We start from the raw sequence: 15,954 nt of genomic DNA on the forward strand, positions 1-15,954 counted from the left end.
GCTTTTTAATTTAAATTATAAGTATAAATAAAAATTGTAATTCAAAAATAAACAAATCTTTTTTCCTATTAAATTTTTATAATAGCAAAAATATTAATAATTATTGTTTAATAGAGGAATAACTCAAGTTAAGTTTAGGTTGATTTATAGCTTTATGGCAAGCATATTAAATAATCAACAAATCTTATTTTCGATTAGTTTACAACTTATAGCGAACGATATTGTTTTGTTTAGGTTAAAGCAATCGCGAGGTTTTCGATACTGCGATAATCTGACCGCAATGCTATAAAGATGACTGATTTGGGCTTCGAGCCATTTAGTTGCAGTTGGATCAGCCGAGTGCGATGAGGTCTCAGTGGAGTATTGTGCTATTTGTTGTGGCAACCACGCTGGTCATCAGCGAGGCACATAACTTGCCTGGAGTGCCAGAAAGCTTTACCAGCGATAATCGTCTCACGGCTGCCATTTCAGGTGTGTGTTTGTTGATTAATTGACAAGTTCAAGTATTTTCACTGGAATTCACACAAATCAAGATATAACTCGAGTGTAGCTAAATTTTGTTTTAATTTGATTTCGGGATTTTGCAGCTAGCATAGCGGAAGAGATTAGCCAAGAGTTTGTCAAGTACATGGCCACGGGCATCGAGTCGGAGCGTCTTCGACAGCTGGGCAACGAGTTGCGCCACAGTCACAGCAAAAAAGGACATTTTCACCGAGTCCCTATTCGAAGTGAGCGCCGCAGATCAGTATTTCGCTTGTACTTTGTGTCGAGCGACTGTGAAAGTGTTGGCCGACAGTTTTACGGGTCCAGATGGAGAATTAACAGGTCCAAATCGCGATGAAAATGCTAAGAAAACAATGCTCACAATTTGCGATTACTTTGACATTCAGACGCAGGAAGTGTGCAGCGGACTCTTTGACATCAATTGGCCCATACTCGATTACATACTGAATGAGACGATTGCCGAGGCGAGCTCCATTTGTGGCATGTTGCCCATTAGTATTTGCCAGCTGTCGCAGGAGGAGTACAATCTCAATGTGACCATTGTGGGTGATACATCACTCGAGTCCAACTCCGAGTTGCCTGAACGGAGTGATAATGATTTGTTGGTGTTGCATTTGACTGACATTCACTATGATCCCGAGTATGCTGTGGGCAGCTTGGCGGAGTGCGATGAACCCATGTGCTGCCGGGGTGAAGTGGTAACCACATCAGTTGGAGCTGGCTATTGGAGTGACTATCGTAACTGCGATACACCTAAGCATTTGATTCTAAATGCCTTCCAACAGATGTCGCAGCACAAGATTGATTGGATCTATCACACGGGTGATGTGCCGCCTCATAATGTCTGGTCCACCACGAAGCAGGGCAATAAGGATATGTTGACTGAAATCGATGAACTGTTCGAGCAGTATTTCCCCAACATTCCTGTCTATCCCTGTCTGGGCAACCATGAACCACATCCCACCAATGTGTAGGTCAATCATCACATTTCTACTCTATTTTCCCTTGCCTAATTCCACTTGTCTTTTGCAGTTTCAACAGCGACAGCGCACTGCCCGCTGAGCTGCGCATTGATTGGCTTTACGAGCACGTCTGGAGCTTGTGGAAAAAGTGGCTGCCCGCTGAAGCTGAGGTCACTGTGCGTCGCGGTGGCTACTACACTCACTCGCCCAGTGCTGGTCATCGCATTGTGGCGCTGAACAGCATGGATTGCTATCTCTACAATTGGTGGCTCTATTACAATGGTTCGCTTGTGCTTGACCAGCTGCAGTGGTTCCATGACACTCTCTTGGCCGCCGAGCTGGCTGGCGAGCGTGTTCATGTGCTGACCCACATTCCATCGGGCGATGGCGACTGCTGGTCGGACTGGGCGAGGGAATACAATCGCCTGCTGGCACGTTTCAGCAAGACCATTACGGGCATCTTTAGCGGACACACGCACAAGGATGAGATGAATCTGCATTATGCGGACAACGGAGCTGCGGTTGCTGTTGCCTGGAATGGCGGCAGTTTGACAAGTTACTCTTACAAGAATCCCAACTATCGTTTGTATGAACTGCACCCCGAGAGTTGGCAAGTGTTGGAACATCAGACCTGGACCTTTAATCTAACCGAGGCGAATCTTAAGCCCGATGAATCGCCTAATTGGTACAAGGAATATGAATTTACGGCGGACTTCACCAGCGACACAAGTCCCGCTGGCATTGACAAGTTGCTGGTGGAAATGGCCGAGCAACCAAATCTGTTGCGCAAATTCTGGCGCTACAAGATGACGCAATCGGATGCCAGGACGAGTGGAGGCTGCGACAACGATTGCTTGGCCAGCACGCTGTGTCGCATCGCCACCTCCAACTACAAGAACAGAACGCGTTGTCGTGAACTCGAAGCCATACTTCAGCAGAGCGTAAGTACTACTAACATACATACATACACATATATTATATGGTAGCTTAATCCTTTCGTTTAATCCTTTCAAACTGCAGCTGGACAACGAACCAGAGAATGAGCCAGAGAATGATGGTGATGGAGCTGGCACTTTGATTGCCATCGGTTTGCCCTCGCTGCTGATTGGCATCGTTGGTTTGCTGCTGTTGCTCTAATTGATACCATCAGCTAATCCTCGAGCGCTTATCTTTATCGCTTTTGGCATTTATTTATAGCGTATCGTTATTAATTAGTTCGATTAGCTTGCAGCGCATTCATAAAATGCGTCATAAAAGTGGCAATAAGTTTTTCCCCCCATCCTTCTTTGTCTGCTGCGAGTGTAATTAAACGCTTTTTGTAGTTTTAACATTCAGAATTTTTGATATACACATATAATTACATAAAATTGCATTTTTCTTTTTGTTTTTTTCTTTGCTGTTTTGCTATGGTGAATACTTGTTGCTTGGATTGGATTAAGGATTAAGCGCTACGAATAGAATCCAAGTTGAATGGCTTTGTTTTGTTTTGGTTTTTTTGCGGTTGGCTCGCCTTCGCTCTCCTTATCTCTCTCTCTTTCCATATCTCATTATCGCTATCTTCCAACCACATACATATTTACAAATGTGAAATTGTAATCATTGTGCCGGCCTCATCCAACAGTTTATCAACATCAACATCAATTAATCCAGTTAAGCCGCTTAGAGCGCACACATCAGCGTGGCAATGTCCAGATCATGTTCATCCGACTTGCGTACGATGACCGCTGCCTGATTCTGATAGCGTCCCGTCGACACCAATCGCACACTGGTCACGCCACAGTAGATGGCCTGCTCGGGTCCCAGCTCAGCGCTGGCGCCACAAACCGAGCTGGCCAACTCCATGCTGCTGGTGTCCAGGCCAGCCGAGCCGCCAATCTCCAAGCGATCCTCAAGCAGATGGCACTAGAGAAAACTTTATTGTATTACTCTGCTTGAGAAATACTTCAGCTTACTCACATCATAGTTGACCTTATCCTGGGCACGCACACTCTTACTCCCAATGCGCAGATTGCCCAGCGAGATGGCAGCCGGAAAGAGTGCCGAGAGCGTACAGTTGCGAGCGTGTCCAAAGTTGGACATCTTATAGACAGCAGCGGTATCCTGAACCAGCACGTTGCAGGCTGTGAAGGAAGAGTATAAATTTCTCATAAAATTAAGTAAGTATTCAGGTACTTACGTTGGGTAATCTTGTGGAAACGCACGTTGGCCACAAAGGATCCACGTCCTGGTATGCGATATTGAAGCAAGGCTGCATTCTGACTCGAGCGGAAGAACTTCTTGTTGCTGTAGCGTGGCCTGTAAATAGATATAATTATAATGAATATGCTTCAGATGGCTCAAAAGCTAGACTTTTTATCTCTGATAAATCGTTAAGGCTTTCGGATTATTGTCCCCTAGTTTAGTGGCTTTAACTCTTCTATTCTTGGATCTGTACGTATACTTAATATAATCGGAGCGCAACTTTTTGGTTTTTGTCACTGATTGAAAACTCTAAAATATCGTACAATCCTCAGCTTCTCTATTGCCAAATTCGATAACTGTAGTTACTTTGGTGTCGAACACTTTGAGCTTATGCAAACGATGCGCAGTATAATGACGTATACTTAATATAATTAGAGGCAACTTCTACTTGGCGCTCGTTGGAGGTTTGTATAATAAATTTTGTTAAGCATAACTTGGAAATATCATACAAACTAACTTTAGTTTATATAATCTCCCTCTAATCTCTAATTTAATTCAATATTTATAACACTGGCCAAATTGATAGCTTTTCCTCTTTTCGTTTTGGAAAGCAGCACATAAATTTATGGTGTGCTGAATAATAATTGCTTTTCAATTAGATTAATTAGTTTAGGGTACTCAATGTAATCGATAAGCAACTTTTACTTGTTAGTATTTTATTACTGAACAATTTATTACAGAACTTATTATAGATAGTTACCCACCATTGTTTGTTGTTGTTGCAAAATTCATAGACGCGATCTTCGAGCACTCGATGATGATCCTTGACAGCCGGAAAGTATTCTCCATTCAACTCCCAGCCATCCACAAACTATAAAGCAAAGCAATTAATATGATATTGTTACAATTAACACAAATGCCAATCAACGCTACACTTTGGTTGTAAAGGTAGAGCGAAGCTAAAACAAAATTAAGGAGAAGCAATTTAAGTTCCCCACTTACCGCCATTAGTCCGCCCGTCTCGCAGTTGACATCGTAGTGCTTCATGGTGATTTCGACAATCGTGTCGGGTTCGCCAATCACATAGAGGCCACACACGGTCTCCGCTGTTACCGCTGTGGCAGCAGCAGCTGCGGCTGCGGCAGCAACGGCAGCTGCCTCCAACTCCTCGTTGCCCAACTCGAGCAGGTCGGCGTTTGGATTGAAATTGAGTCCGGCCAAGGGAGATGCTGCTGGCGATGGCGCTGATTTCTTGAAAATGAAATCACCTGCTTCGGAGGTCACATGCATGCAATCTGTAAGCGATATTCACGATACGAAAGTGAGACAGAGACGGAGACAGAGAAAGAGAAAGGAGTCGGAGGCAAAGTTAAACTAAACTACAATTGGCTGCTGGGCATTTTGAAACCAATTTGAAGCAAACTAAGCAAATTGCTACATCTCCAATGATTGCTCTGCTAGTTGCTCATATTGTACATGTTTGTGTGTGTACGAGTGAGTGTAAGTGTATGTGTGTAATAATTGAAATCCACTTACAAAGAGCATTGGGAGCACATGCAAATTGTAACCACGTTTCGACCTCTGACCCGAACAATTAATTTATCATACAAAGTCCTGTAGGCTGTTCACTTAATGCCTGGCTTTGGCCACTGTTGCCTGATTTATGGCTCGCATTATTAGTTAACCCACACAAGCAAACAAAAAACACACACCCACACACAGACGTATTCACATACGTATTTGACGCTGGCATTTTATGACTGTTTCGTCCATGACCAAAAAACAATTAAACCACCGTCTGACTTTGACTATTTCACATGCTTGTCACACACGCAACTTTCATGGATGTGTGTGTTGGACTGTGTGTGCGAGTGTGGGTGTGTGTGTGTGTGTATGGGAGAGAGTGTGTGGTTGTATATGTGTGTGCATTTGTCAGTCATCCAACCAAATGACCATAAACCCGCTAACTACGCTCTCAACACTCTCATACTCGATTAGTATACTCTTGCGTCGGGTATTTTACATATTGTAGAAAAGGAAGTGCAGCAGGAATCTGAATGGTTTGAGTATATATTTAATTCTAGGTATTATAATGTACTTGGCGGAATAAAATAATTTGCAGTTTGTCATTTTTGATCTCTATAGTTATCTAAAATTAGATTTTAATGTCTTACTGCTTTATGTCCTGGAAATTATAGATTAGACATTTGAAATACTAATGAAATATTTGTGGAACTTATTATTACTTAAAGATTTTCATTCAAATAAATGGTAGATTCCAAACTGAATTGAATTTGTTCTATATTTTAAACATTTTTAAATAAATTTTACACTATGAAATTATATAAATATTCTACAACTTAATTTTAGGTATTGGGAAACAAATAATTTGCAGTTTGTCATTGCTTGATTATTCCTGAAATATTTTAAAAATAGACTTTAACGTGTTACTGCATTATTTATTTTAGTATTTTGGAAACATTTTTAATTTTTTAATTTTAGGCATTATAAAGAAGATGGGGAGCGAAAATTTTGCAGTTTTTCGTAATGTAATATAAAATGCATCATGTTCTAGTAATTATAGATTTGTCATTTTAAATAATAAATAAGTATTTGTGAAACTATGTAATTAAATATATTTTTAGGGAAAATTTATTGAATTTTTTAAAACTGTTTAATAAACTTGATAAATTTATGTTGTATCAATAGTAGAATTTCATTCATGATATATTCGAAACTTAATAATACTTTTAATACTAAATAAATATTTTCAGTTGATTTTAATAGAAGTCTTCCAATATGTTATTTAAAATGCTGCCAACTAAGTAGATTTTCTCTAAACTAATGATATATTATATACTAAATGGTATTTATTTCTATATTTTAAAGATTTTAGAATATATTTTGCACTATCAATTTATTAAAATATTTTACAAACAACTTTATAAGCACACTGAAAGATCATACAACATGTTGGCAAAGTGTCACCAAAATTTTCCAAACTCATTTTGTCGTTACTCGCAATGTGTATGGGTCAAATGTTTAAGTGTTAATATTAAATGTGTGTGTTTTCTGTGCATATGTAGGTGTGAGAGTATGTTCATATATATGTAGGTATATATATATGGTTATGTGTGCTCGTTACAGTTTGTGATTTCGGGGAACTTGGCGCCTAATTGTTTATGATGTGTCCTAATTGCATGAGACGTTTACAGCAACAATTTTCGGTCTTTTAATATTACCGTTTAACAATTAATTTTCTATTATGCATAATTGATAATTAATCACTAATTAGGTAGTTATTATATTAATAAATATTTCGAACATACTAATTTATATTAACATATTAAATTCATTGGCAATTTCCCAATAAAATTGTTGCTCATAATTTAAATCAAGATGACGACGGTTGACCTCATGAATGATGACGCAATGATTTTAGAGTTGACAGTTGCCTAGCACTTGTGAATAAAAGCAATTATAAATAAACACAACCACAACAAAGTCAAAGACGATGATGGCACATGATGATTGCGCAAGGAAAATCTCTCCAGCAAGGACAACGCTGCGGTTGCCTTGCCAATTTACCAATTGGCCAATTGGCTAGCTGTCCTTAGTTATGATTATATGTATTTGTAAGCTACTCTATTAGTTACACATTATGCATTGGAATTTTCAATATCGGCTAATCGAATTTTGTGCTGAGTTAACTCAACTGAAATTTCCACTGAAATTTCCCAAATTTTTCAGCGAATGGTCAATAAATTTGAATCGTCCCCCTCGTCGAAATAATGCGCATAATAAATGTAAATGTAAATTGTGCATGCGCTGAAGTATCATGTGTTTGTGTGTGTTGTGCTGATGTCAGGAAGTCACTTGATAAGAAGAAGTTGTGTGTGTGTGTGTGTGGAGAAAAAGCAATTTAAAATACAATTTGAGCTGAGCGGCAAAAGATTTTGTAAACGCTATAAACTTGTCACGGCCGCCAAAGTGCATCTCAGCCAAAGGCACTTGGCTCGAAAAACTTTCAGTCAGCAATTTGTTAGCGCATTTTCCCCTTTTCCACAATATGCAAAAGTATGTGTGTGTGTGTGTTCTTCAATGTAGTGTGTGTGTGTGGGTTGGACAGTGTAATCTTACCTGAGATTCTGTGCTCGTTGTAGGGCATTGCCGCGCCTGGATACAGCTCAAAAGAACGCTTCACTGTTGGCCAGGCCTGCAGATAAAGATAAAAAAGTGTAAAACAAATATGGCGAGGGCAATTTTTATATTTTTGTTTTTTTTTGCGCTCAATTTTGATTTTGAATAGCCGCTTTGACGGCGTCAGTCATTCAGCTTTGACAAAAGCGAGAGCCAAATGCGATAAAATCAGCGGGTTGCCCAGGCAAATAACAACATTCCATCGCTCTCCATTGAGAAAAAAATATGTAAGTTGCGCTTTGTAGTTGCCTCAAATGAGAACAGTGAACAGCGGGCTTCTTGTTATTATTGACTTAAGCTAAAATGCCTCACACGTGCAACGAGGGGGAAAGGAAAAGGAGAATGAGTCTAGGGCTGCGTCTAGGCCAGCTAATGTTGTTATTTTAAGCGCAATGCAGCTGCCAGGACAATTGCCAATTTTAATTAAACTCTCAGCGAAAGCATTCAATAGCCCCACGTAGTATCCACAGGACTCAAACACCAACTAGTTGCAGCTGTTGAACATGCAACACTTGAGTGCTTATGCCGCTTGAATTTTAAGCAATCCGAAAAGCCCAACAGCAAAAGCCAAGACTTCGGATCTAAAACTTTCTAAATAGCCAGTGGGTCAGTTTCAGTTTCAGTTTCGGTTTCAATTTTGATTTCAGCTTGTGGGTCAAACAGTTTTTTACAAAGTTTAGCTTTTGCTTTTCCTTTTCCCTTTTTTTTTTTGGTGGTGATTGATTAGAGGTTGGCTTTGCTTTGAGCTGGTGAGAGCGTTAATTGAAATTTTGTTGGCCTGCCAAGAGGGCATAATATGGTATTGATAAATTGGGCAGCCACAAAATAATGGCGTCTAAGTTGGCTTCATTTTTTGTTTGCGCAACACTCCAGAAAAGCCGCCGCCGCTTCTCCATTTTTTTTTTTTTTTTATTTCGTCGTCGTCCATAACGAGGCCAAAGCGCCTTATGCTGTATGCTTGTATGCTTATGAAACTGTCAATTAGTGGCGGCTTTGCACGACTAACTTTAAGCTGCGACAACGCAAAAAAAAAAAGTTGAATATATGGTATATATATAGATTTATAGAATAGCAAGGAAGAGCGCTGGATGCATGCGTAAATTGGGCGTAAATTGTATGCCCAAGTGACGTCATCAATCTTTGATGAGACCCACGCAAATGAAAAGTCAATCGTCAGGCAATACGTAAAAGTATTTCTCAAAAAGCTGATGACAGCGCCAGTAAATAAATTATAAACATGATCCCCTTTTGAACACACTTGAGGCAAACAGTTCATTTGCATAATGGCATTGTCCTGGCCGGGATTCGGCAAATGCCGTAAGGATGCTATTGTTCAACTTGTTGTTGTTGTCATTGTTGTCCTCTGTCTCACCAGCTGCTACAGTTGAGTTGACTTGAGATATATGTATAGCATATATATTTATTATTGCCTTTTTTTATACATACAACGCACATTCATCTACTCAGAAGATGAGTTCACACAAAAGTTATCCCGCAAGCTTTAAAAATAATCACAATATATTGATTAAACTAGTCGAGCATTGAAATTCACTTGCATATTTTAATTGCGTTTCTCATGCATACGAAATTCATTTAAAAATAATTCATATTCTGCTTTAAAAACGTCAACTCTTCAAAATGGGAAAATCTGCAGCCAACTTGGCAATCGTTAATTAGACATGAATATGCGTGTCAGGTTGCCAAAAGGTTGGCTGCATTTGTATAGGTGAGTTGCTCCAACAAATTTTATGACTTAATTAAAATGCCATAAGGGCAACAGGAGGGAACACCAACAACAACTTGACACCTACTGAGCTGAAATTGGCTGCAGGGGCAGGAAATGCTTACACAAAAGGTATTCGGGCATCCCTTCTAAATATTTACTCTTTGCCGGTACAGTGCAGGATTTTCGCGTTAATCCGTGAGTTTTTCCAAATATTTACTTTCAGCGCCATAAATAGCATTAGTGCATAGGAACGAGACGAAGAGGAGAGAGCGAGGCAAACATATCATGACTTAATCATGAGACAGCTACAATAATATTACGAACATTGCTCGCTCACTTTAAAAAGGTTTTCTTTTTTTTTTTTTCTCTCTTCTTTTTTGTTGCTGGCCAACCTGCAACAGGCGGCCAATAAACAAATGCTTCTTTTTACTTTGGCATTTTGCCAAAAGCTCATCAAATATTAAAGTGAAATATGTTTGTGCGTTTTTTGAGCGATCTGTTTTCGAAATTTGCAATATTAATTCGCAATGGCTTTCCGTAAAGGATTGCGTAGCTAATGCTTCAAGGAAATTGATTGGCTTAAATATGCGCATAAAACCGGATCTAAGTGCTTCGAAAAACGCAAAACTTTTAAGATCTCGCATTTGCATACTGATGCTATGTTCTGAATGTCGGCATCATTATAATAAATGTAGCAAAACAATGTTGAATTAAAGCACTTTCTTGAATAAATATTTAACAAATGTTGCACTAATTTATTTCTACATAAATTTCTTTGATTCATTTAGGATTTTTTTCTTTCATTGATATTTATTTAACTTATTTATTATAATAAATGTACCAAAGTAAAATAAATATTGTTTTATTAATTCACTTCTACATTTATTTGGCTTCACTCATTGAGGAATTTTTTCATTATTCATATTCATTTGATTTATTATAATAATAATCGTTGAATTAAAGTACTTTTGAAAATTAATATTTAAAATTGTTTCACAAATTTATTTAATTTATAAACATTAATTTATTTTGTCTCAAGTAGGAATATTGTTCAATCATTTTTATTTATATAACTAATTTATTATACTAAATGCAGCAAGGAAAATAAATATTAATGGAATTTGTTCCATCATTTTTATTTTCTTGACTTATTATATAACAAAACAATTCTGATATAAAGTGCCTTTGAAAATAAATATTTAACGAATGTGACACTAATTTATTTCTGCATTAATTTCATATGAATTTTTTCCATCATTTAAATTTATTTGACTTATTACAATAAACATTGAATTAAATTACTTTTGAAAGTAAATATTTAACGATTGTTACACAAATTTATTTCTACATTAATCTATCTTGATTCTTTGAGGATTCATCATTCATATTCATTTCCATCATGGATGTTTATTTAAATTATTTATTATAATAAATGAAGCAAAGCAGAATAAATATTTAACGATTGTTTCATAAATTTATTTCTACATTAATCTAGCTTGGTTTTTTAAAGATTCATCAATCATATTCATTTGACTTTTCTTAATAAATGTAGCAAATCAACTTTAAGATAAAGCATTTTAAACATAAATATTTAACGATTGTATCATAAATTAATTTGTGCATCAATTTAGCTTGGCTTCTTTATCTGTTTGTTCATTATTTCATTCAGTATTCATATATTCGATTATTATTCGTTTGTGTTTCTCATTGACTTATCACAGCATTTAAATAAAATAAATGATATCAACAATCATGCGTTGACTTTTCTTAAAATAGCCGTGCATTAAATTGTATTATTGAGCACAATTGAATTCGCGAAACATCACATTAACACCATTACTGGGCTGCAATTGTCAGTTTCAATTTAAATACATAATGAAAAGTTTTATTTGCAAAGCAGATGACGCCTTAATTCGATTACGTATACGCCCCATTGGCAATGTGTGTTATTGGCTTAGTGAGCCCAGCTGCGCTTGACACGCAAATAAAATATTTAATTAATTAACACACGGAGGAGAAAAAACTCTAAATCAACTGCGAAAACTTTTCACTGTGTTCGCCCACCCAAAAACAAATAACTTGTAGTCTAATTTGGCAGCGAGAAACGAAAAAGTGCAATTGCACTTTCAACTGCAGCTGCTAGGAAAATGTCACCTTGCTGTGAGAGAGAGTGTGACTGAGTTCTTGGTAGGGCACTAATTACCGCAGAGGGCACTTCTGGAATTACTCAGCCCAGTTTCATTTTGAAATAGCTTCATTAACTTTATGTCATGTCACTGCGATGACACACAGTCAAATGGCTTCTCGTGTTGTGGTTCCCCCCCCACGCATCGTGGAAAAGCAAGCAACAAGAGCAGAAACGAATTTCCCTGCAGTGAGCTTAGTACGCAGAAATCTATTTCTCTACCGGAAATTAGTTGCACACATTCGAGTATAACATAAGTACACATACGGAGAGTAAACTCTTCTATTCTGCGCATTTGTGCTGTGAGCTTGTCATTTATTGAATATATATTATGCTCGCATATTGCAGCGGAATTTTATGCAAAGTGCGCATCATATTTCATACGAGGGAAGCCGTCGTTTCTTCTTTTTACTTCTTTTTTTTTTGGCATAAATTTACATGGAACATAAGTCCGTAACAGGCTGCTTCAACACACACACTCACACATCGGATTGTAATATTGAATTTATTGGGTGTGTAAGGACAGCGAAGTTGCGTTTTGCTTTCGCCCACGGGGTCACAGCTGACAAATTGGAGCTGATTAAAAGTTTTCGGTGCCCCCCAGGCAAAAGACTTTAATACACTTTACGAGCGAGTCTCTGATATATGTGCGGTAATTAACAAACTTTTTCGGCAATCCAATGCGGGCATATTCAGGTGTCAGCTACAAATATGTTGTTTACCAAATTAGAGAGTTCTCTCTTTCTCTCTGTCTTCTTAAACTTGTAGCAACATTCTATTTGAATTGTCGACACTCAAATATCATTCCCTTTTGAGTTTTAAATGCTCGTAAAATGTCCAAGTGCAGATGTTGCTTGCTGATGCTTGTTGGTCGGTGTTAACATGCGGCATTAAGCGAGCATCAAGTGACAACATCAGGATGCAGCTCAGCTTCAGCTCAGTTGACAATGCGATAGAATGAGGTGCAATTGCATTGACATTGGCCAAGGATGGTCACAGCTACAATGAATGTCCATCAGTCGTGTGTTGTGTGTGTTAGCCTCTCCTTCTTTCCTGCCTTGCTGCCTGCTGATTGTTGATTTTTCACATACACACACACACACTGAGGCAGCAGCATCCTCAGTAGCCTCGCGTGGCATGTTTGACATGCCCCTTAACACGACGACTGAAAGCCAGCTGAAAAATTTACATTTCTTCCCAAGCCATTCACACTCAATCCGACTGGGATTGCGATTGAGATCCTTTCAAAGAGGATAGATACATTGTCCACACAGCAGCAGCAACAGCAGCAGGTGAGGCAACAACAAAAAGAAGACAAGTCGCAACTAAGTCAACACATCATACAATAGTTGACATTATTGATGGCATAACAGTCAAAGGTGCAACTCATTGGCAATGCGTTTGAGCGGGTTGAGTTTATAGTCGAGACATCTGTGACATCTGCTTTCATTTTTTTCAACTATTGAAAAACTTGAATGCAAAGTATTAAAAGCATTCATTTTTATTTTAACAAAGCACGTTCTAAGGAAGCAAGTTAAGTCGTATTAATAATATTTTGATAACAAGATGTTGCAGATATAAATCAAAATGTTTTTATTGCATTATTAAATATTATGTATTATATCTCTTTAAAATTCAATATTGACTCATCTTTTTGTTTATCTAATGCTTTCAAATCGGAATTTCTGCAAAAGTATAAAATTTCCCATCTGTCTCTCATAAAGAAGAATTTATATAAATAACTTTTATATATAAAACATTTCAAATAAATGAACTTTAGTTCCAATCTATCACCCAAAATGAAGTATTTACACAAATAACATTTTTATATTACATTATACAACTTTAAATAAAATGTTCATCATATTTTTATTTCAATAACTTGGCACTTTATTTATTTAAAGGTTAGCTATAATTAAAATTAATACTAACGCTATTGGTAAAGCAATGGCAGCGAAGTCCATCAGCTTAACTTGGCACTTTAGTCACAATCAAATTGAAGAGGTAGTAATAATAATTTAGTAAGAGATTGTTGTAGAAATTAGTTTAAAATTAATGTCTGAAATTGTTGAATATATTTGCTTACTTATTTTCTAATCAATGTCTAATCAATCCTTCGATTATCTATTTATTTTTCATCTTTCTTCATTATTCAACACACAAAAACTTATGTTAAAAGTTAATGTTCTTAATTTGTAGTAAACTTATTACTTTCCCAATAAATCAAATATTACACAAAATTTACATTTGAAGTGCAAAACAAACTAATGCACAAAATAACTTTTTTGTCACTTCAAATGATGATTCCATTTTGCCATTAATTATTGAAAACTCATTGAAGCAATTACAAAATTCAAAAGTAATTCAAATTCCCAACCGCCCAACTCGAAAGGACTTTCTGCCGAAATTCTAAGCTGTGACAAATCTCGCACTGAAACCAAAACAACTTAATTATTGTGAGAAATTTGTAATTTGATAAGATTAAAGGGAGTTCGAAGAAGAGAAATCGTTTTATCGCATCTGCCACCACAGCTAAAAATAGCCAAAATATGTAATAACGATGACAGGAGGGCAGGACTCCCAAGAACAAGAGTAATAAAACATAAAATTGATTTCGAAAACAACCCAAAAACAAGTAAGAAAGCTACAGTCGAGTGTACTCGACTGTGAGATACCCGCTACCCATTTTGAATAAAAGCAATATATTTTGCGTTATATTTCTCAAAATATACCAAATATACTACAAAAATACTAAAAATATACCAAATGGTATATGTGATATAGTGCCGCATTCAAAATATACCATAGACGGCACAATATACCAGATTGTCAGACAAACTAACTAAGAGCCTAGTAGGTAGGAGTTTTTGCCCATACATATTTCTTTAATAACATCGACAATTTTATCTGATCACGCTCAGGAATCATAACTACTATAGTATTTATTGTATATACCAAAATTCGTATAGCTTTAAAATTTGATTCGATTTTTTGCCGGAAGGGGCGTAATTTGAAACAAACTTGATCTGCAATCTGTTGTCGAAAAAAAATTATAGCTCTATCTCTTATAGTCTCTGAGATCTAGGTGTTCATACGGACGGACGGACAGAGAAACACAACACACAGACGGACAGACGGACATGGTTAGATCGACTCGTCAAAGGGGTCGGAGATGCCTCAACATACATTTCCTGCTCCCTTCTATAAAATGATGTTATTCGACAAGGCCTAGCACACACGCTCATCAATCGTCTGTTCGCCTCCTGCCAAAGTCAGGTTTCAAAAACTTTGCTCATAAAATGCGACAAGGCCTAGGCTCATCAATCGTCCTCAAAGTCAGGAAAGCATAGGGCAAAAAAAAACAACATGAATGACTAACAGAGTAACAACGGGGCCAAATTCATTTAAGCCCGAAAAGGAAACAACGAGCAGCGGGCCAAGTCGAAACAAAAGTTGACTTAACTTGTTGATCGAAATTGAATTAGCCCGAAAGTCACTTTCACTCACCTGTACGCCCAGCACAATCATGGACAAGTAGAGATAAACCACGAGCTTCATTCCGTACCCCGAAAAAGAAAACCTTTTGGTTCTCCTGTTGTTGGCTGTTAGAAAATAAAATGCGAAACTGCGGGCGTTAAATAGCCAATTGCCGCCGTTTGCGGTCGTTGGCTCGTTGGCTGGTTGACTGGGGTTTCAATTAACCGACGGCCTAAAGCAATTTCGCAGCACCAAGAGCGTGAGCGCCAAATTTCAAAAGCGTCAAGCGTCGTGTTGTGGTCCACGTCGTTGTCGTTGTCCTGTGTCCTGTGTCCAGTACTTTTTTTTGTTAGGTGCTGCTAATCTGATTAAAGGGATTAGCGCGCGGAAGGAATCACGCAACGAATAAGTTGATTAGAGAATTGACGAGCGTGCCACACACACACACACAGAGAGAGACACACACGGACAGTGAGTACAGTAAATCGCACTTGCGGCTTAAACGCGTTTTGAATTGGCACAAGGAACCGTTACACGTTACACGCCAAAGGATAAAAAAGGATACGAACTCAACTGAAACCGAAGTGAAGCGAAACGATTTCAATGCGAACTGCGGTAAAGGCGCGATTTCCGTTTTTTTCTGTATTTTGTATTGTGTGTGTTTTGGCGACGAAACGTCAACGCTGCCGCACAACGACAGAATGTTGGTCCTTATCAGC

The 15,954-nt window shown here is 37.8% G+C and overlaps 2 protein-coding genes across 2 annotated transcripts; one reads left to right on the forward strand and one right to left on the reverse strand.

The window, feature by feature from the left end:
- Positions 1 to 321: 321 nt before the first annotated feature.
- On the forward strand, positions 322 to 2,843 carry LOC133837604 (sphingomyelin phosphodiesterase). The gene is given in 5 exon segments (XM_062268417.1): positions 322 to 471; positions 588 to 703; positions 705 to 1,474; positions 1,537 to 2,407; positions 2,487 to 2,843. Coding segments are annotated over 5 exon segments (2,001 nt in total). The 5' UTR covers positions 322 to 344; the 3' UTR covers positions 2,604 to 2,843.
- On the reverse strand, positions 2,828 to 15,925 carry LOC133837605 (corticotropin-releasing factor-binding protein). Its single transcript, XM_062268418.1, has 7 exons — positions 15,266 to 15,925; positions 7,788 to 7,863; positions 4,650 to 4,942; positions 4,412 to 4,518; positions 3,643 to 3,761; positions 3,423 to 3,586; positions 2,828 to 3,368 (listed from the first exon to the last, which is right to left on the reverse strand). Exons 1-7 carry the CDS (start codon positions 15,314 to 15,316, stop codon positions 3,126 to 3,128), a joined length of 1,053 nt encoding a protein of 350 aa, XP_062124402.1. The 5' UTR covers positions 15,317 to 15,925; the 3' UTR covers positions 2,828 to 3,125.
- Positions 15,926 to 15,954: the final 29 nt, after the last annotated feature.

Source organism: Drosophila sulfurigaster, chromosome 2R (assembly GCF_023558435.1).
Source record: "Drosophila sulfurigaster albostrigata strain 15112-1811.04 chromosome 2R, ASM2355843v2, whole genome shotgun sequence".
Lineage (NCBI taxonomy): Eukaryota > Metazoa > Arthropoda > Insecta > Diptera > Drosophilidae > Drosophila > Drosophila sulfurigaster.

Excerpts from the sequence above, each read along its gene's own strand:
- LOC133837605 (XM_062268418.1), bottom strand. The coding sequence starts at position 15,316 with ATGAAGCTCGTGGTTTATCTCTACTTGTCCATGATTGTGCTGGGCGTA. Across the intron at positions 7,864-15,265 it reads TGATTGTGCTGGGCGTACAG|GCCTGGCCAACAGTGAAGCG; the intron begins GTGAGTGAAAGT and ends CTTTATCTGCAG. Across the intron at positions 3,762-4,411 it reads TGCAACAACAACAAACAATG|GCCACGCTACAGCAACAAGA; the intron begins GTGGGTAACTAT and ends ATCTATTTACAG.